This window comes from Trichosporon asahii (assembly GCF_000293215.1).
Source record: "Trichosporon asahii var. asahii CBS 2479 unplaced genomic scaffold scaffold00017, whole genome shotgun sequence".
NCBI lineage: Eukaryota > Fungi > Basidiomycota > Tremellomycetes > Trichosporonales > Trichosporonaceae > Trichosporon > Trichosporon asahii.
Genome location: NW_014040907.1, coordinates 446,215 through 465,500, shown reverse-complemented (window position 1 = coordinate 465,500; position 19,286 = coordinate 446,215). Strand labels below are relative to the sequence as shown.

At 60.7% G+C, this 19,286-nt stretch overlaps 4 protein-coding genes across 4 annotated transcripts; 3 read left to right on the top strand and 1 right to left on the bottom strand.

The window, feature by feature from the left end:
- Window positions 1-299: 299 nt before the first annotated feature.
- A1Q1_07757 (grfA protein) lies at window positions 300-4,484 on the top strand (the record flags this gene model as incomplete). The annotated part of the gene is made up of 1 exon (XM_014326769.1): window positions 300-4,484. One exon carries the CDS (start codon window positions 300-302, stop codon window positions 4,482-4,484), a length of 4,185 nt encoding a protein of 1,394 aa, XP_014182244.1.
- A 2,452-nt stretch (window positions 4,485-6,936) lies between these two features.
- A1Q1_07756 (inner membrane protein) lies at window positions 6,937-10,042 on the top strand (the record flags this gene model as incomplete). The annotated part of the gene is made up of 6 exons (XM_014326768.1): window positions 6,937-7,091; window positions 7,616-7,701; window positions 7,802-7,870; window positions 8,085-8,095; window positions 8,178-8,218; window positions 8,296-10,042. 6 exons carry the CDS (start codon window positions 6,937-6,939, stop codon window positions 10,040-10,042), a joined length of 2,109 nt encoding a protein of 702 aa, XP_014182243.1.
- Window positions 10,043-10,965: 923 nt separating this feature from the next.
- A1Q1_07755 (multiple drug resistance protein) lies at window positions 10,966-13,006 on the bottom strand (the record flags this gene model as incomplete). The annotated part of the gene is made up of 2 exons (XM_014326767.1): window positions 10,966-12,463; window positions 12,567-13,006. The coding sequence occupies 2 exons, from the start codon at window positions 13,004-13,006 to the stop codon at window positions 10,966-10,968; spliced, it is 1,938 nt and encodes a 645-aa protein (XP_014182242.1).
- A 2,936-nt stretch (window positions 13,007-15,942) lies between these two features.
- A1Q1_07754 (uncharacterized protein) lies at window positions 15,943-18,763 on the top strand (the record flags this gene model as incomplete). Its single annotated transcript, XM_014326766.1, has 6 exons — window positions 15,943-16,030; window positions 16,113-16,356; window positions 16,429-16,633; window positions 16,672-16,929; window positions 16,991-17,319; window positions 17,359-18,763. 6 exons carry the CDS (start codon window positions 15,943-15,945, stop codon window positions 18,761-18,763), a joined length of 2,529 nt encoding a protein of 842 aa, XP_014182241.1.
- Window positions 18,764-19,286: the final 523 nt, after the last annotated feature.

The following is a 19,286-nucleotide window of genomic DNA, read 5'->3' as shown; positions in this document are numbered from 1 at the left end:
GCGCCCATCGCTGACTTGTGCCTAGACGGACCACACATCTATCTTTGTCGCTGAAGATATCTGTGCAAAGGTGTCAGAGAGAAACGAGATAGCGTAAGTTGTTTAAACGAACAACTGCGATGGGTCTGTGCTCACGCCGTCTACAGTCCAGTGGATTTTTCCTTCTGCACGTCGCGTCATCGACTGGTTTAGTGGCGTCGATAGCGAGGAAACAGGTACGGCCGTCGACGAGACGAGAGACGTGTTGCAAAGGTTGAAAGCTGACCCGATCGCACAGATCCACACAACCTTCTATCAGCATGTACGACGACCAGTCTGTTGCCGGCCCAAGCAAGCCGCGTATGCCTACCCGAGTCCCACCTCAACCACCCGTGCACGACGACTTGCGCGGCCTGGCCCGGTCGCCCAACATGTATAGCACACCCGACTTTTCCGACACACGGTATCGCACCGCCAAGGTTGACATGAGTCGCCGCCCACACAGCACTTACCCGTCGACCGGTGACGAACCTGTGTTTCACTTGCCGCGCAAGTACACTGACCCTACCCCCCACACGGCTGCGCCGTACGAGCCTCCCAGCCCGAACCCGTCGTCTCCCTCTGCTCAACTCGATGTTGATCTAGACGTGTATTCGCAGGAGTATTACGACGTCGAGGACGATCTTCGCCAACCTTCGCTGAGCATCGTGACTTCTTCGACCGTCGACTCGACGACGAGCTCGCCTTCCATCCCAGACACTACCTACACGTACGGAACAGAACGGTTCGACCGGAAGCAGCAACTTGAGCCCGAGCCTCGAGTCATCCGCATGAGGACCAATGCTGGGCGTCAAAACGCGTACTCCTCTGCTGAATCGAGCCTCGCTTCGGGCGCGTATTCGGGACAGTTCTCCTACCATGCCTACAGCGACAACACACACCCGCAACCGCCGGTTCCAGACATCAACCTGAGCTCGCCGATACGCTCGCACCAGGTGATGGAGCCTGATCTTGCTTCCGCCAACAGCTGCACCGACACCTCCAACACATCGGGTACTGCCTTTTCACCAGGTGTTTATGCTCAATCCTGGCGATCACCCGTTATGAACCGCGCTCGTAGTCACTCTGAGACGACGACAGAGTCTACAGACGACACCACCGACTCGGCATCAGGCTGCGACCGGTTATCACAAGCTTTTGCCAACTCGTTTGGTTACTTGGGCGAGTCGCCGCGACCATGGGACTCGGTCATCTCGGAGCCCACTGCCCTCGCCCTTGTCGACGATGGCAGGAGTAAAATTCTCAACGTCCAGCAGATCGAGGCTATGGGCGGCCTCCCGACTCTGGCACGGATGTCTGAAAACGAACTTTTGCGGCTCCCGCGCTACACGCATCTGCTTCTTTCCGGGATTGGTCCCGACATCATGACCGTGCTGCCTCAGCTGCTGGACGTGTTGTCCACAACCCTCGTGGTTTTGGATGTTTCGGACAATAACCTCGGTACCTTGCCGACGGGGCTGAGACACTGTACGGCACTCGAAGAGCTTAACGTGTCTGGCAATCCGCTGCGTGCGCTCCCTCCGTTCCTGGCCGACTGCCAGCAGCTGCGTCTGTTTGCGGCCGACAACTGCTTGCTCACGACCCTTCCCCAGGAGCTCTCGACGTTGCAGAGCCTGCACACGCTCTGCATTCGAGGAAATCGCATGGTGGTCCTGCCGTCGTGGATCTGTCTTCTCACCCGTCTCGAGGCGCTTCGTATCGATAACAACCCGTTCGCCCCGCAATGGCGTTCGATTGTCGCACCTATCTTGACGTCGACGCTGGGCCAGAATTCGCCATACCCCTCGCACTCGCGCACTGCGTCGGCCCAGTCGTCCGTTCACTCGTTAAGCATGGGCTCTGTTCGATCGTCTCACGCTTCCGTGACGAACCTCGTTGCTTCATCTGCCAGCTCCTTCACAAATGACTCGTCTCTCGGTATTGGCTACCCTAGCGAGCCTAGTACGCCATCGCGTTCGGTCACGCCTGCCGCTGGCATTGACGACACCCCTACCGCTGGACCGATTCAGTCATTAAGGACGACTCGTGCAGCTCCCCGACCGCCCGTGCCCGTCATGCCGCCCCAGCAGACTAACGGTTCTAGGGCTCCCAACCGCAGTGCCTCGCACCCGCAGCCGTCGTCTGAGATCTTCACGCCGTCTGAGCGCATGTCTGGTACGGGACCGTCGCGACGAGTCCAGAGTGCCGTTGGACCTGGCGGCCAGCCGGGCGCTGCCACTCCAGACGACTCGGAAGACGGCGGCGGCAAGCACAAGTGGGGCTTCCTCCGAAAGGTGTCCATCTCGCGTCTGCGGACGGAGAAGGACTACACGGCGCAGCTGAATGCTTCGGCTGCTGCCAATTTATCGTCCATGCCGACGCTGCCGCACACCCATTCGGCTCCGAACGGCATCAAGCCTCGACGACCAACCTTGACGTCTGGATGGTCGACCTCTGTCGTTCCCACGCGATCCCACAACCTTACTCCCGGATCTGCGGAGAGTGCCCCTGTTTCACCTCCGAACGGCCTCTCTACGTCCGCCTCGAGCCTCCCGCACCTTAACACGCACAACCTTGCCCCTTCGTCTTACGGCGCCGCGGCGGCCATGCGACGAAACAAGCGCCGCAGCTTCCTCCCCATCGACCCCAGCCCGCCCTCGCTCAACGGTGTTTCGATCCCTTCGCTCTCCCCGTTAATGGCGCCGCAGGCCACTCTGGCGGAGCATGAGGCGGCCTACGCGGCGACGTCTGTGACGGACGACAACGCCATGGAGACGCTTGGTGATGAGCCCGAGGCCCGTGGCACTTCGGTCCGCGCTCCTTCGTCGTCCGCTACGCACCACGAGATGGAGGTCGCCGCCATGGACCAGGAGGCGCGCTACACCCGAGGACTCGAGTCGATCAAGAGCTACCTCCGCGATCTGTATGAGCTGTCCCTGCCTGCGCTCGAGCCCTATGGTGGATTCGAGGTCGTTGAGGGCGCCATGTTCAACCCGATTTCGCCGCTGTCCGACCATGCCAGCCTGCGGGACTCGACGCAGTCGCGCCAGCCGACGATGGAGAGTGTCACTCGCGACTCGATGCGCGGCCAGTCAATGATCAGCGTCGCTAGCGAGCGAAGGTCGACTGCGGTCGATCCTGCTGACTTGCCATCGACGCAGGTCAAGCGCTTCAAGGACGACAAGTCAAAGCGCGCCGGTGTCATTAGGGAGATCTTTGAGACGGAGAAGACGTACGTCCGCGGTCTCCAGGAGCTCATTGCGATCTACGTCCAGCCGGCGTCGCAGTGCATCTCGTCCAAGTCGAACGAGACGCTGATCCCGCTTGCCGAGCGCAAGGTGGTGTTTGGCGGTGTCGAGTCGATCCTTGTCATTCACCGTGACAACTTCCTTCCGGCCCTGGAGCGCGTGATAGAGCCTCTGCTCCGAGGTAGTGATGACTCGGAGGGGACGATCTCGGCGCGCATCGCCCACCAGGTCGGCGAGGTGTTCCGCACTTACATTGCGTACATGAAGCAGTACTCGACGTACATCAACAACTTTGACAATGCCCTGCAGCGCATGCGCTCGTGGACGTTGCCGGTCGCTGGGTCGTCGCCGTCCGCGAGCACCAAGGTGTCGCCGTCGTCGGGTATCGGAGTTGCTGCTATCGGCGCGGGCCTGATTGGATCGGCTGTGCTCCCCGTCGGCGACGGCAAGCCGATGCAGCACTCGCCGCTGCAGCCGAGCCAGCGCAAGCGTGTCAAGCACTTCCTGAAGAAGTGCAAGGAGAACCCGCGCCACTCGCAGATCAACCTCGAGTCGTACCTGCTTCTGCCCGTGCAGCGTGTACCGCGGTACAAGCTGCTGCTGGAGGACCTGGCGATGTGCACGCCGCCGCGCGAGTCGCTGGGCCCGAGCGACGCGCTCGACGACGCGATCAACGAGATTGCCAACCTCGCCTCGCTCATGAACGAGGAGAAGCGTGAGGCCGAGAGCCGCCTCCGCCTCCTGCACTGGCAGCAGCGGATCACCTCGCGCGGTCCCTCGCCGCTGGTGCAGCCGCACCGCAAGCTGGTGCTGGACGGAGCGCTGCAGCTGATCCGCGTCGTGAAGAAGACCTCGGCCTTCGCCGAGGTGGACTACTCCCTCCCGAGCGGCAGCGGGGACAACACGATCACGACGTCGAAATCCGTCATTCCGATCGAGTTCATCAAGCCCGAGCCGATGGACAAGGCGGTGATGCTGATCCTGTGCTCGGACATGCTGGTGCTGGTGCAGAAACGCAACGACGCAGGCTGGGACGGCCCCGTCGACCTCTTCAGCGTCCTGCGCATGGCGACGCTCAAGGAGCCCGCTAGCATCTTACACTCCAACGACCGCGTGCTCCGCGTCGTCGACAATAAGAGCATCTACTACTTCAATGGTGGAAGCCACAGCACCGCGCTGCAGTGGTGTCGTGCCATCAATGGGCAGAACCGGAAGTAGACCACATTGTGCATGAGCGGAGGGGACGACGGATAGAAGCTACTACCAGCCAGCAGCACTTATGTATAGAATTTATCAGAATGTGTAAACTCGAGTGTGGCATCTGGGTCTTGATGCAATGCGTTCATTGCCAGGAGGGCCGCGCAGCAGTTTCTCTTAACGAAAGCGGCCGAGCTGCGGCCGAGCTGCCTCCAAATGCGAGGAGGCACGGCGATAAGATCAGCTATGATACATACGGTACAATGTTATCTACGACCATTCAACTATTCTTCTCAGCTGTCTCTGTCTCAGGTCGACCGCCCGAGCCCCAGCTTTTTTTTAAAACGCAATTGCGAGCGGACCAGCTCGCGCCACGGATCCTCGCAAAAGCTTTCCTGGAAGTATCCCCGCGTCGTGTAATCGTCCTTCCCCCCGTGTCCTCCATTGCCCCCATGTCCTGCACCGTGCCCTCCGCCATGGCCGTGGCCGTGGCCGCCGTGTCGCCCGCCACGCCCCCGGCCTCGGCCACGGGCATGGTCTGGCGATGTGGGTGGTCGCTGCTTTCGTTAGCTCGTGTTTGACAATGTTGAAACTGCGGCCAGAGCTGGAGTTTTGTGGAGACTCGTGAAGAAGGCATGTTCGAGCTTGGATCGGCAAGCGAGGGGCAGGGCGTGCACGACGCCTCTCAGGCCCAACCGGCGCCGGCGCCATGCCCTGCACTGGCCACTTACTGCTCCCGACCAAGACCGCAGAGTAGAGACAGGAGAGAACCCGAGCCAAGTGCCGCCGGTGCCACCCCCACTTCTGAGCGACACTTCTGAGCGGGGGCAGCGCGGGGGCGGCAGCGGCCGCACTGATCGCTCCCAACGCCTTGCCCTGCGGCAGCCAGTGCCGCCAGTGCCGCAACGGTTTTAGTGGGGAGCGCACGATCCTTCTGCTTCAGCCAGCAGGGAAGTCTCGCCGCCGGCGAAACTTCTCGACACCCATCGAGTCAGTGCAGAATGCACCGAGCGAGCCTGCCGTCTACGCTCGAGGTGCGTTGCGTCGAGGCACTGCGGTGCGAGAGATAACGACGCTGGTTGTGCCACTGTCCGCTCTCGGTGTCCCTCCCCGCCCGCGCGGATTCCGCCAGAGCCCAACTGTGGCAGCACGCAACACGTTCTGCGTGTGCGTCTGCACGCCCAGATCGCCCAGATCGCCCAGCGCCCAGCGCCCAGGTCAGGCACTAGTCGCCCGCCGTGACACGAAACACGAGGCACGCGAGGCTCGTGATATCAAAGCTCGGAAGCAGCACGCAACCAAAAAACTCACCTTGACGCCCGGGTTCAGCTCGCCATCAGCGTTATCGGTGTCCCCGTGACCACCGGCGTGCGCTGCGCTTGGGTTCTCGCCGCGAGTCGAAACAGGCTGTGCGTTGGCCCCACTGCCCGCGTTGTACCCGCTGTATGTGTTGTGCGCGTTGTGCCCGCCGCCACGACCGCCACCGCGGCGGCGCTTGCCCCCGCCGACTACCCCCCGAGGACCCCTTTGGCCTGGCTCTCCACGAGCTGGAGGAGGGGGTTTTGGCGGCAGTGACGACGAGCCTGAGGCAGCGGGCTGCTGCTTGCCGAATGACATGGGGAGACCGAGTTCCTCCATGTTTGCTGATGTCTTGATCTGCACAGAGGAAGGTACCGTAGATGGGTCGAGTGGAGGCAGGGAAGGGAAGGTGGTTGGTGCTGCCGAGCCGCGAACCGGTGTCAGTCAGGCAAAGATGAGGTGGGCCCAGGTCTTGCTGTGGTTCGCCAGGAGGAGAGGGTTCAACTCGGGTTCGCTTGAGGGAGGGAGGACGGAGAGCGCCGGGTTCTCGGCTGGAGATAAGGCTGATGTTGATGATGCACGAGAAATGCACCGGCAGCATTCTCTGCAGTGTCCTGAGATCTGGTCAACCTGACAGGCGGCGGCAAGTCCGATATCGGGTCAAGAGGCCGAAGCGCTTTGCTGTCCATTAGGACGAAGTCACAGTAAACGGTTGGATTAGGCGGGAGATTAGCCCGTGCCTAAATCGTTCACCATTCTAGTATTGTCTGGGACGCACCGGGCCAGAGCAGAGGCGACTTACCGGCAGCTCAGGGACGGGTGCCGCTTGAGTCGCCTCTCGCCGCCCGCTGGGCAGTGCCGCGCGCCGCGTGCCCTTGCTTTGCTGCCTGCTGCCTGGCACTGCCGCTCTGAAATGACCGTGTAACAAAGATTCATTATTATCCACATTTCGTCCTTCCCCTCTCCCCCACTCTCCATCCTCTTTTCCTTCTTTCGCGTCTCTCCAAAGACACTCCTCGACTGCAAGCGCAAGCTCTTCAGTGCAGCCTGCCCCTCGCCTGACCATCCACCGGTCGAGCCCTCCAACCCCGCCGTCGCCGCCGCATCGAAAACAACGACTGCATCGGCCCCCGACTTGTTTTCAACTTTCGATCGAGTCAACTCCCTACCTAAAATGTCTGCTGCCGCCTCATCATCGACCAGCGCTCCCGACAACAGCCCGGGCGTCGCGGCCCGTCTTGCGTCGCTGACTGCGCCCGCCGAGTCTGAGCTGAACCGCTGGAAGCGGACATTCGACAAGCATGCCGGTGTCGAGGTCGACGGAAAGAAGTGAGTCTTGCCCAATTCCGACTTTTGCACGGGCCGCGTATTGCGTCCCAGTCGAAATCTTGGGTCCCGCAGGTCCTGGGTTGCGTTGCCGCCGGCCGTGGGTACGTGCTTCGTACCTAGAACGCATGCGTCCTGACGCGTGTCCGCAAAATTCGCTGCATGCCGCAAACCTTGCCGAAATTTTCGCCCAGCATACACACAGCTCCCAACATGCATAGCGCTATGCATACGGAGTGTGTGTCGCGGGCGCTGGCGAAGTCGCTAGCACGGCGTTTGCTCCAGCGGCGACAGCCCATGCATCGACCTCAGCGGGGACCGCCGGGTGACTCTGTGACTTGCACACGCACCACCCGGTAACCCATGCATCCATTGTCACTCCGCCCCCGGGCGCGAGGTCTAGCTACCCTGCCCACCGGCCACCGCCCCGCGGCTTACTTGCCGGTCCGGCCTTACCACATCCCGTCACCCTAACAGTGGCTACTTTCCGTACGCCGAGACGCAGCATGCTGACGCCGTCTCTGCAGGTACCTCAACCCCCAGCAGTTCATCGACGCCATCGCCCCGACCGACGAGGGCTTCAACCGCATCAAGCGCGACCAGTACAGCATCCGTAAGTGCTTTTGTTTTCGCCTTTTGCCCGACTGTGCCTCCACCGAGGACACCGAGTCCAGCGCTCATTCGTTTGTCTCAACCGATTCGCTGACCCGCAGTTTTCCGAGTCGCCGACGCCCACAAGCGCGGTCTCGTGTCATTCGAGGACTTTGTTCTGTTCGAGACGCGTAAGTTTCTCCTGCTTATCTCTGCATGCACATGCACAAGCCTCGGGCAAAGTTGGCGGCACCATCGGCGCATAGCAGAAATGTGAACGCCGCTGCTACACAGGAACGGGCTTACATTCGATCTCGTTCCTGTGTGCACTACGTCGCCGCCCTAACCCTGTCGCTTGCGCATGTCATGCACATACAACTGAACGTACCTTTGCTGACGATCCAGTGCTTAAACGAGTGAGCCAGGCCGAAATCTCGGCATTACTGCCGCAACAGCCGCCGGCAGTGACTTGAATCCCGCAACTAACTCTGTTCCCAGCCCGACGCCGACTACCAGCTCGCGTTCTCGGTCTTTGATTCGTGAGTCGCCGCCAGTGCCGCCTTGGCGGTCCTTCCCCCACTCCCCGACGACGGAGACAGGTGACTGACCTCCGCAGCGACGCCTCCGGCACCATCGACTTTGAGGAGTTCAAGAACGTCCTCCAGCAGAACATCGCCGCCTCCGGTATCCCGTTCAACTTTGACTGCGACTGGATCAAGCTCTACCTCGGAAAGCGCGGCGGCAACCATGTTCTTGGCTACCCCGAGTTCACCCAGCTCATCAAGGGCTTCCAGGGAGAGCGTCTCCGTCAGGCGTTCCACTACTTTGACAAGGACGGAGACGGATATATCTCGCCTGAGGAGTTCCAGCGCATCATTGTCGAGATTGCTGGCCACAAGCTGTCCGACTCTGTCCTCGAGCGCCTTCCGACGCTCTGCACGATGAACCCCGGCCGCAAGATCAGCTACTCCGAGGTCATTGCTTTCCACAACATCATCCGCGACATGGACGTCGTCGAGCGCATCATCCAGCGTGCCGCCAAGAAGTCCAAGGACGGACGCATCGCCGTTTCCGACTTCCTGAACGAGTCTGCCGGCAACCTTCGCTACGGCATGTTCACGCCGATGGAGGCCAACATTATCTGGCACTTTGCTGGCCGCGGTATCGACGGCAAGATGGGTGAGCGCCTGACCCTCGCCGACTTTGAGTCGCTCCTCGACGCCAAGTGGCAGCCGCCTCTCCAGCTTTCGCAGGTTGAGCCCCTCGCCAAGCGCAGTTTCATGAGCCACGCTGCCGAGTCGACGTTCAACTTCGTTCAGGGTGGTATTGCCGGAGGTGTTGGTGCGTTTGCCGTGTACCCGATCGACCTGGTCAAGACGCGTCTGCAGAACCAGCGTTCGAACGTTGTCGGTGAGGTCCTGTACCGCAACGCGTGGGACTGCGTGAAGAAGGTGTACCAGAACGAGGGCGGTGTCCGTGCGTTCTACCGTGGTGTCCTGCCGCAGCTCGTCGGTGTCGCTCCCGAGAAGGCGATCAAGATCACCGTCAACGAGATCATCCGAAAAAAGAAGACGGACCCGGAGACTGGCGCCATTCCTCTGGGATGGGAGATCTTCGCTGGAGGTGCCGCCGGAGGATGTCAGGTCGCCGTCACGAACCCGCTCGAGATTGTCAAGATTCGTCTGCAGATGGCTGGAGAGATGGCTCGCGTTGAGGGAGGAGCCGCTGTCCAGCGTGGCGCGTGGCACGTCGTGAAGCAGCTCGGTCTCATGGGCCTGTACAAGGGTGCCGGAGCGTGTCTGTGGCGTGACATTCCCTTCTCGATGATCTACTTCACGTCGTATGCGCACCTGAAGAAGGACCTCTTCGCCGAGGGCAAGCAGGGCAAGCAGCTCTCGTTCGGCGAGCTGCTCCTCGCCGCCGGTATCGCCGGTATGCCCGCCGCGTACCTTACGACGCCTGCCGATGTCGTCAAGACGCGTCTGCAGACCCAGGCCCGTGCCGGCCAGACGGTGTACAAGGGTGTTCTCGACGGCTTCGCCAAGATCTACCAGGAGGAGGGTCTCCGCGCCCTCTACAAGGGAGGCATCGCGCGTGTCATCCGCTCCTCGCCGCAATTCGGTGTCACCCTCGCCGTCTACGAGCTCATGCACAAGCACTTCCCGTACCCGTACGGCGAGGATGCGGCCGCGCAGGCGCACCAGAGCCCGCGCCCGAAGACGACCGACATCTCGCGCGTCCGTGCCCGCAACGGACTCAAGATTCTGCTCGACTGCTCCTCGCGCTTCGGCACGCTCGACCCGAGCACTGTCGCCAAGGGCCTCGACACGATGCCGAAACAGCTCAAGACTACCCAGCACTAAAAACACTGCATACCCCCCAATCTTAGAGCTCTAGACAACTAGCTTAGAACATACTCATAAAGCAGAATAAACTACGGACTTGGCATTGTTTGGTTCTCTCTCGCCTCATCTCTCATCTCCCCCACACTCATCCCTCATCCTCATCTGTTCCGCCCGCACCCAACCCATATCCCCCTATCCTCAATACCTGGTTTCCTATTTTTTGATTGATTTACATACCAATTTTTTCAAAGGCATTTCAACTTTTTCTGATCTGAATCCCACCAAAAGTCACACACGCACGCTCCGGAGTCGGAGTCCGAAGCGCACTTAACACGTCTAACACAGTCGCATACGCGTAAGCTTGCACGCGTCAGCTCAATTCAACCCCCGCCCGATGCTGCCAGGTACAGCCCGGAACGAACTTACGCTCCAAGGTTCTGGCACGGTAGCGAGTGACCGATACGGCAGTGGAAGAGGGCATGACCGAGGCCCATGACCGAGCAACTGTCCCAGCGGATGCGGGTGCGGATGCGGGTTGGACTGCGCTGACGTGCGGTGCGTGCGGTGCGCGCGAGCGCCGGATTCGGGACCTGATCGACGTGCGGAGCGGAGCAACCTTCGAGGATTTTGCAATATCAAAATCAGTGGAGTGAGCACGCGAGCATGCAACAAGCACCAAGAGTGTTCCGAGTATCACTTAGCATCCCAAGGGGGGAAGTTATATCTATGAAATGCCATGTTTCTAACTGCGTGCTGAGCTACTGTTACAGTAAATGGTAGATTATTCGATAAATTGGAAAGAAAGGAAAAGGGTCCGAAAGGGGTTGGTTTGGTTGTGATTAGATTATAGGCGGGGTAAAGGTGTATGCCAGTGTGGGGGTGGGTGTGGTGGGGTGCAGGATATGCGTGTGGGGGTCGGGGGGATGGAGGAGGGTCCGATTTTACTCGTGGATCGTGTTCTGCGCCGTGGGCGAGACGACGCGGCCGACCCGGGCGCCGCCGTGGTACGACGCCTGGGACGCGCCCGAAGTAGCGCGGTAGAGCGAGTTGGAGCGTGTGCGCCTGTCGTAGATCTCGTTCTGCATGCTCGTCGAGCGCTCGAGAGACATGACCTCGGGGTAGTCGTCGAGGACGTCCTCGCCGTGCTCCGGGGAGACGGTCTGGGTGAGCTCGGCGCCGCCGCCGGGGACGCGGTTCTTTTCCTCGTCGGCCGCGCCGGCGGCACCGCCGCCGCCCGCAGCCTCCTTGCGCGCAGCGATGATCTGCTGCATGATCTGCTGCGCCTCGTTGGCGTACTTGCACTTTTTGCGGATGGCGGGGCCGTACTTGTAGAACAGGAAGGGGAGGGGCAGGCACGCGAGCGCGAGGAAGCCGGGAACGGCGGCGCCCCAGTGGATGCCGATGTTCTTGTACATGGCCGCCGTGAAGAGGGGGAAGCCGGCTCCGAAGAGCGAACGCAGGACCGCGTTGGCGGCCAGCACAGAGGCGGCGTAGACCGTGTAGCAGTCGACGAGGTAGCCGAGGATCGAGAGGAAGAGCTGCACCATGCCCATGCCGAAGGGGATGCCGAAGATGATCGACGCAGACCAGTGGACGTTGGGGCCGTCAGTCGCGGCAAAGCCGGCGAGACCGATGACGATGATGACGGAAGCGATGAAAGCAGGAGGAAGGCGGTCCTCGGGGATGGGGTAGCCGCGCTTCTTGACGTCCTTCAGGTACTTGGGGTTGCCCCAGAAGATGACGACGGCCACAGCGCAGATGGCACCGACCATGATACCCAGGAAGGCAAGACCCTCCTGACCAGCGTTCCAGCCGCGGTACTGCATGAAGACGATGGGGTAGGCCGCAAAGTTGAGGTAGAGAACGCCGTAGATGATGGCCACGTAGATCGAGAGGAGGAGGACGATGGGCTCGAAGATGAGGAACTTCCAGGGGCGAGTGAGGGCGCCAATGAAGAGCTCCTTGACGTTGAGCGGCTTGGCGGCGTCGGCGCGGTAGCGGTAGACCTTGCCAGTGTACTTGGAAAGGCGCTCGGCACGCTTGCGGAGGATGAGGGGAGCGTAGGTCTCAGCACCCCAGAGCCAGAGCATGAGGGTGATGACAGCACAGAAGATGGCGAGCATACCCTCAACCCAGCGCCAGCCTGCAGCGTCGCCCAGGAATCCACCAGTGATGGGACCAAGGGCGGGGCCGAGGAAGGGAGCAACCGAGAAGAAGGCCATGCCGATACCCATCTCCTTGCCGTCGAGGACGTCGGCGAGCGTGCCACCGGCGTTGGCAAGAGGGGACGATCCGAAGAAGCCAGCGAGAGCACGGAAGACGAGAATGGAGCCGCCGTTCTGCGAGGCGCAGGTCACGGCCTGCCAGAGCGTGAGCATGGCATAGGTACCGATGTAGATCCAGCGACGGCCCATAACCTCGGAAGCAGGAGCCCAGAGACTGCGGCATTAGCACATGACGTCGGGTGATGCAGGGATGACCGCCGATGACGAGGGCTAGTGGAGGCGGCGGTGGCGCTACTGGCCGTGTTATTATTACTCACAGAGGTCCGAAAGCGAAACCGACGACGAAGAGGGAGACACCGGCAGTCCAGAAGAGGGAGGAGTGACCAAAGTCGGCGAGCAGACTCTGGACACCACCAGAGTAGGCCGAGGACGACAGAGCGACGGCGAGCGTGGCCAGCGAGCAGAGCACGACCTGGAACCACTTCCAGGCCTTCGGCCAGCGCTGCGGGTCCTCCGGGTCCTCGGGAAGCCAGTCGATGATGTACGGGTCCTCCTCAGTTCCGGAACCCTTGTACGGGTGGTGGAGGATGTACTCGAACGGCGTCACGTATCGGCGCCACGGGCGCCTGTGCAGGGTGAGCTTGCGGGCCTCGCCGGGCTCGCCGCCGCTGCGGTTCTTCTCGTGGGCGGTCGCATTGTTGAGCGTCGACGCCGCCGAAGGCGAAGTCAGCGCTGTGCGGGACTCTGGTTGAGCCATGTTGTCGGATGACGCGGGTGGTGGAGGGAGGGAGGGGTTGAGCGAGGCGGAAGAGGTGAGGGGTAGGAAGGGGGGGTAAGGTTAATCAAAAATTGTCAACAAATGTGTGTCGGACCCGTCGTGTGAGGTGAGGGGGCCACGATGGCGAGCAGATGTGTGACACAAGAGACGAAGAAGAAAACAAGAAACAAGATGACGAAGAAGAGAGGGTGAAGGAGTGTGAGAAGAAGTTTTATAAGAGTGTTGACAAACAGATGGGGCAAGCAAAGCAGTCGGCTGTTGGCAGCGCAGCAGTCGGGCATGAGCACGGCAGAAACGGGTCATCGGGTGCTCCATAGGAGGAGCAGGTGCGGAAGAGAGCCGCACAGCGCAGTGCTGAATCAGAGGGCGGCCCCCGTGGCAGGCGAGGGTTTGCTCAGCAAGTCAGAGGGCAGGGGGAGGAGCAGTCCTAAGGATCGGACTCGGAGCAAGATGCCATCATTACCTGGTGCGGATGACAGTGATCGCATGCGGTACATTCTGTACGCTACCTGAGGTCCTGAAAATCATGCGACAGGCGGCGCCCGCCAAAAACGGCAGCTTCAGTCAGCCCGTAGGGCAAGGGGGAACTAACTCCCTGACGTCACCTGGGCCCAGCTGGTTGTGCCCAGGTGCGGTAGGCTCCCATTCCGGCCAGAAGGTCAGAAATCCTCCTGCGGGCTGGCCAACGCCGGGTGGTGGGTCACAGATTTTTGGTCTCAGTGGGTTGGCGAACCTGCCGAGTGGCGAGACATCGGGTGGAACGTCTGAAGGTCTGGGTCGGGCTCCAGTACCGTGCCCTTGCCCTGCCCTTCGGCCCTGGCCATCCATCCCTGAGCCTATGCTTCTCAAGTCTTGCTGGCCTCGGGCGCCTTGTCGAGTGATTGTCATCAGTCATGTGTCAATGGAACTCAGCTCCGCGTCAGTGCAACCCACCCCTCACGCCCTGCTACAGCCTAGCCAGGAATGTTCTGACTCCTGGAAGTAAGTCACGAGGTAAACAAGAGTCGTTCCGAGGCGCTTGCCTGCTCACGCCATGCTTCCTCAGATCGCTTGAAATAGGCGACAGAATCATTCCCTGCGCCAGAGATGCATTCGGCCGCATTGTCTGATCGTACTCACCTCAGCCACCATTCAGCCTGCGCCCCATGCAGTTCTGCAATTTCCAGCGCTGTGAGTCAGCAGGTCATTAGACCCGTACCCCGACGAGGTCGTTTCTGGAACATCCCCAACGCGTGTCGGCGTCGTGCTGCAGCAGCCGTATCGGTCTCAGTCCCTGCAATTCTGCGACGGCCGCTACACACGGTCTGTTGCACCGGTCAGTGCAACATGCTGCGAGACATGGGGCACTCACTCGATGTCAGGCATGCCGAGGCCGAGGGCTGGAAGAACGCGATGACCGATGCCTGCCGGCATCACCCCGGATCCTCTTTTGGCCCAATCACAGGACCTGCTAGTCGCTCCTTCAGCCTCGGCATTCACATGCCAACTGGCGTATCAGCACTCATATAATGTCACGGCTCGGCGACCTCATTGCCCTGGCTCAGCTCGGTATGGCATGTCCACGCGCTCTCGCGTCGGCAGACATAAGACGCGATCAGGTGGCGACGTCGACCCTCCGATAGCGCTCTTCCCTTATCTGATCGGATTCGACTAGCTCATCCTCCAGTGCGTCTTGTCAAGACAGCCTTGCACGTTCTCAAATTCCCAACTTAGCCGTCGGTGTCGCGGTGTTGAGACGAGACAACAACGCAGCCCGCAAAACCACCCTCGGTAGGCGGCCGCCGAGAAACCGGTCACTTTCCGACGCGGTTCCTCCGTTGGTGGCAGGGTGCGCCATGGTCTAACCTCGGATATGGCCGGTCGGCCGTCGCAGTTTGAAGTCTAGACGTTACGGGGACAAGGAAGACGCCATCGGTGATTTAGTAAGTGGAGAGGCGTCAGTTGTGTCAAGTGATGGCCGTGCACTGCTGGGATGCAGAAAAGCCACTTTCAGGCAGACTCACCTTGCTTATCCAGCATGACCAGCGACATAGCTGATTCATTGGATTAGTATGCGTGTTGGACGAAATCGACTGACATGCCTTACTGTTTCAGTCATAATCAGCAGTGGTCTCGTGCGCAGGTGCACGGGTCCAACCCACCCTTCACTCACATATCCAGATGACAAACGACGGTCTACCACTTGAGCAGGTATGCTTAGGGAGAACTAACTTACGCAAGGCCGCCCGGGCGCGGAAGAGTTGTTGATGGGTTGGACGACAAAACTCCAAGGCTGGTAGACGGTGCTTGCGGTGGCGAGAGCGCCATTGATTGCTGTGCCCGCCGTAGGCACTGTGTGAGGCTCACGTCCGTTCGAACGACGCCTTGGCGTCCTGGCGACAGTGGCTGTGAAGGACGATGACCAACGCTTGGGCGGTGGGCGACGGCGTCGGTGAGTGCACGAACACTTGCTCCTTACGGACCTTGGCCGCTGCAGGATTCGATTCGATGGGATGGACAAGTGATGAAGAGTGACGATCAAGCACTGCCCAGACTCCTGATCGCTTTCGTGTCCTGACCGTGTCTCGACACCTGACAGACACTCACTGCATTGCACAAGTACACCACACTCATTCACCCTCGCACTCACTGCGCCCTTCGTTCCCCCTCCTTTTCACCTCTGGAGCTCTAGCCCCGATCCTCGCCGCCCGTCAGACCGCCTCGAACCGCCCGGCCGCGCCCTCCTCCCCTGTCGCCCTACCCGCCCCGCCTTCAGCGGTCTCCCTCCCTCGCAGCCTTCCTCGCCTGCTCGCTAGTCAACAGCCACGAGACAGTTGCCATCCCCAACTCATCATTCACTCATTCGCCACTCAACTTCAACCACCTCACTCCTTCCCAACACTCAAGACCTATCGAGCACGGCAACCACCCGCACGATGGGTTCAGCCCACCCAGACAATCCCTCCGCTCGACCGAACGAGCACTCTAATAGAGACATGGGAGAAGACAATACGCATCGGCTTCGTGAGTCGAAAGTCCCAACGACTGGGAACCCGGCGGCGTCCTCCAATCGTACCCATGTGCACGGACGCTGACGCCTTCACAGTCGCCGTCCTCCCACAAATCCTCAAGTCAAACCCAGACGCGGCCTCCACTCTGATCCAGTGCGGCAACAAGGCTGTCCACGATGCCGCCGCGCCGTTCGTCTACCGCGAGCTCGACGTCCACATCGACTTCCCCGGGACCCTGGGCCTTGGCACAGTCGGCAACCAGATTCAGGGGACTTCTGATAAGAATCGACCCTGCTGCCCAGGATACAACTCCAAACCCAAGCTTTGGGCTGTCTTCCGGTAAGTCTTGTGTCCTCCCACTGCCATCGAGCCCGCCCTTCTGTTCTGCCGACCCATAGCTGACCTCGACAGGAACCCAAGCTACGCCGATCACGTGCGAGTCCTGCGCTTCCGGCAGCCATGTTCGACTCACACACCTGTGGAGATCGACGAGGGCACGCGCTCACTCGATCGTACCGAGGCATGGGATCTCGCTGCCAGCCTCCTCGCCCACCTTCCTCACATCGAAGACCTGATCTGGGAGACGAGCCTCGGTGTGGGAGACAGCCTGTGGAAGGTGAGTTGGGGGGGATTGGTTCCATAACTGACCCGCAGGCCATTTCTTCCCTCCAACACCTCCGGCGACTGAAGATCATCGCTCCGCAGCCTCACCCCGCCTGCATCACTGCCCCACCAGTGTACCCGCGAATCACTCCAGCACTACAGCAGAGCGCCCCGCCGGGCTTTGAGTCCATGAGCACCCCGGAGCCAGGGGATGGGCGAGCCCGTGCCACGGGGATGAAGGGCATGGCCCTCGGCGTAGCCTGGGAAGACCTCGAGGAACTTTCCCTCGACAACTTGAGCGCGCAAGGGGTGAGTGGTGCATTGGGGTGTCGACTGACTTTAGGCGCGCTCCATAGCGAGCCACTTCCAGATCATGACTGGCCTCTATGAGGGAGTCAACCAGCCCCGACTGCACACTCTCTCGCTCTCCACACACTTTGCAGACTTGCGGCTCTGCGAGTCTATTGCAATGTTTGGCAGCCTCGGAAGTCTGAAGCATCTGACTCTCGCCACTTCTGGCACGAAGCTGAACGCTGAATGTCTCCGAGTTATTCTCGCAGGGTGCTCTTCTTTGGAGAGCCTGCGTCTGAACGACGTGGAAGGTCGCCTGGACAAAAACACCTGGAACATGATCGACTGCTGGCCGCAGACGTTGACGTCGCTAGTCATTGACATATCCGAATCGGGGCCTCACCACTCGTAAGCTACAATTCGCGCACCTGTCAAGCTAACATAAAGTTGGGTCCTCAAGCACCTCGAGTCCATCGAAGCTATTCCCGTTAGCCAGCTCAAGCGCTTCCACATCCGACGAGCGCTACACCCAGTCGCCACCCTGCCGTGGCCTCCTGCAAACGTAGTCCAGCCCGTCCCGCTGCCTACTCATGCTCTCGGACAGATCCCAGCCACTTTCCTCAATCTCATCACCGAGGAGGGAAGTATGCTGGAGGACCTGTGCATCGATTGGTGGGAGATGTCCCAGTCTGACCTCGAGGCTATCCTTACGAATTGCCCGCGCCTCCGCTGCCTTCAAGTTGCAGCCTCGACTTCTATCCTGGAGATCATCGGTATGACAACTGCATTCGGGTCTGTACCCGATCTGGAGCAGCTGTCCGTCACGACAGACCCGATCCACGCCAACACCGCGCCGAAGGCGAAGCCTGCCAAGTCCAAGAAGGACGCGGCTGATCTTCCGCCGTTCCTCGCGAAGAGGATGGCCGAAACTGACCCGACACTGGTCGAGGTCCGTGAGCTGCGCCGCTTCGCCAGACGGCTGCCAAACTTCCGTATCCTCCGCTGGATGGGGAGACAAGGCAAGGGGGAGTGGCGCTTCTCCGCTTCCAAGCGCTCAACTCTGACGCCGATAGACTTTATTCACTCGGTGTACCTCACTCTGCAGGTGTGGGAGGACTGCCAGAGATCTACCAACCCCGTGTACACCTTCGAAGAAGACGATGAGGCTACTAGCATCGGCCTCTCCCTCGAGCTTCCTGCGTCACCAGCCCGGTCTGCTTCCGACCTACCGCCACTGTCGCGGACGACAACGGGTAGCAGCTGTTCGATCTCCTCCTCAGTGACCCCGCCGGCGTCTATTCGGCGAGGCTCCACGCAGACCGAGTCGGTGAACGGGTCCGTCCTTGGTCTCGATTGGGAGCCCCTGAACCGCAGCAACAAGCAGGCTCCTAGTCTCGGGTCACCGACCAGCACCACCAACTGGTCCCAGGTTCAGACTCCTCCAAGCCCCAGCAACAAGACGTCGAAGAGTGCCGACTCCAAGCCTCCCTCCAACCGGCGGCGCAGGGAATCGAGCAGGGCGACTTCCCCGAGCAAGTCGTCGTCCTCCGCGAAGTCGGCCGGGTTCAAGTCGATCCCCGCCAGCAGGTCAGCGTCCCCCGTCAAACCCTCGCCTCCGGGGCGCGGCCCAACGTGCAGCCTGCCCTCGAAGCCGGTGGCGATGAGGGAGCCGGTGCAGCGCCACGTCCCTGGTGCGGCGCCTCCGACGAAGAAGCGATCGCCGGAGAAGAAGGAGAAGAAGGCGGCCACGGCAGCGGCCGCTGCGGCTGCGGTCGCATCGGCCCTAGCGATGCCGAAGCGAGATGTCAGCGACGGCTGGACCAAGGTCGGCGACGGTCGCCGGAAGAAGTGAGCGACTAAGGTATCCACCAGCAGAACCATGAGGCGGACGAGCCATCTGCTGCAAAACATTCAACGTCCCCTGTACAAAACCATTCAGAAGAGACAAAGCAGTATTCATGCAAAGTTCATGTGTTTATAAATCCTCTTCAGTTGCATTGCTTATCCCCAAATACTAAATTCTGGGTCCTGTGGCGTCCAGGTTGTCCGGGTGTGTCGCCAGGCTGGTGTCAGGGATAAACGCCTCGATGGCGGACATCACCGCAGAGGCGTCAGTCACCGGGATCACGGGGGCCAAGCACGGAGTAAACAAAGCGACTATACTCCGCCCCAACGGCAGCGGCAACTGCAGCCATGTAGCTCGGGGCCCGAGGTGTAAACAAACAGGGGAGGAGAGAGACAGGCGTGATCTTGGCGGTATCTATTCGCGTATGCGTTTGCTGGAACCGTCTCCTGAGTACCTCAAGGTCGCCTGGCCCGAGATCTGGGAATGGGAGTCGCCGCAGCGGCGGCGGCGCGACGGCCCCGCGACGGCA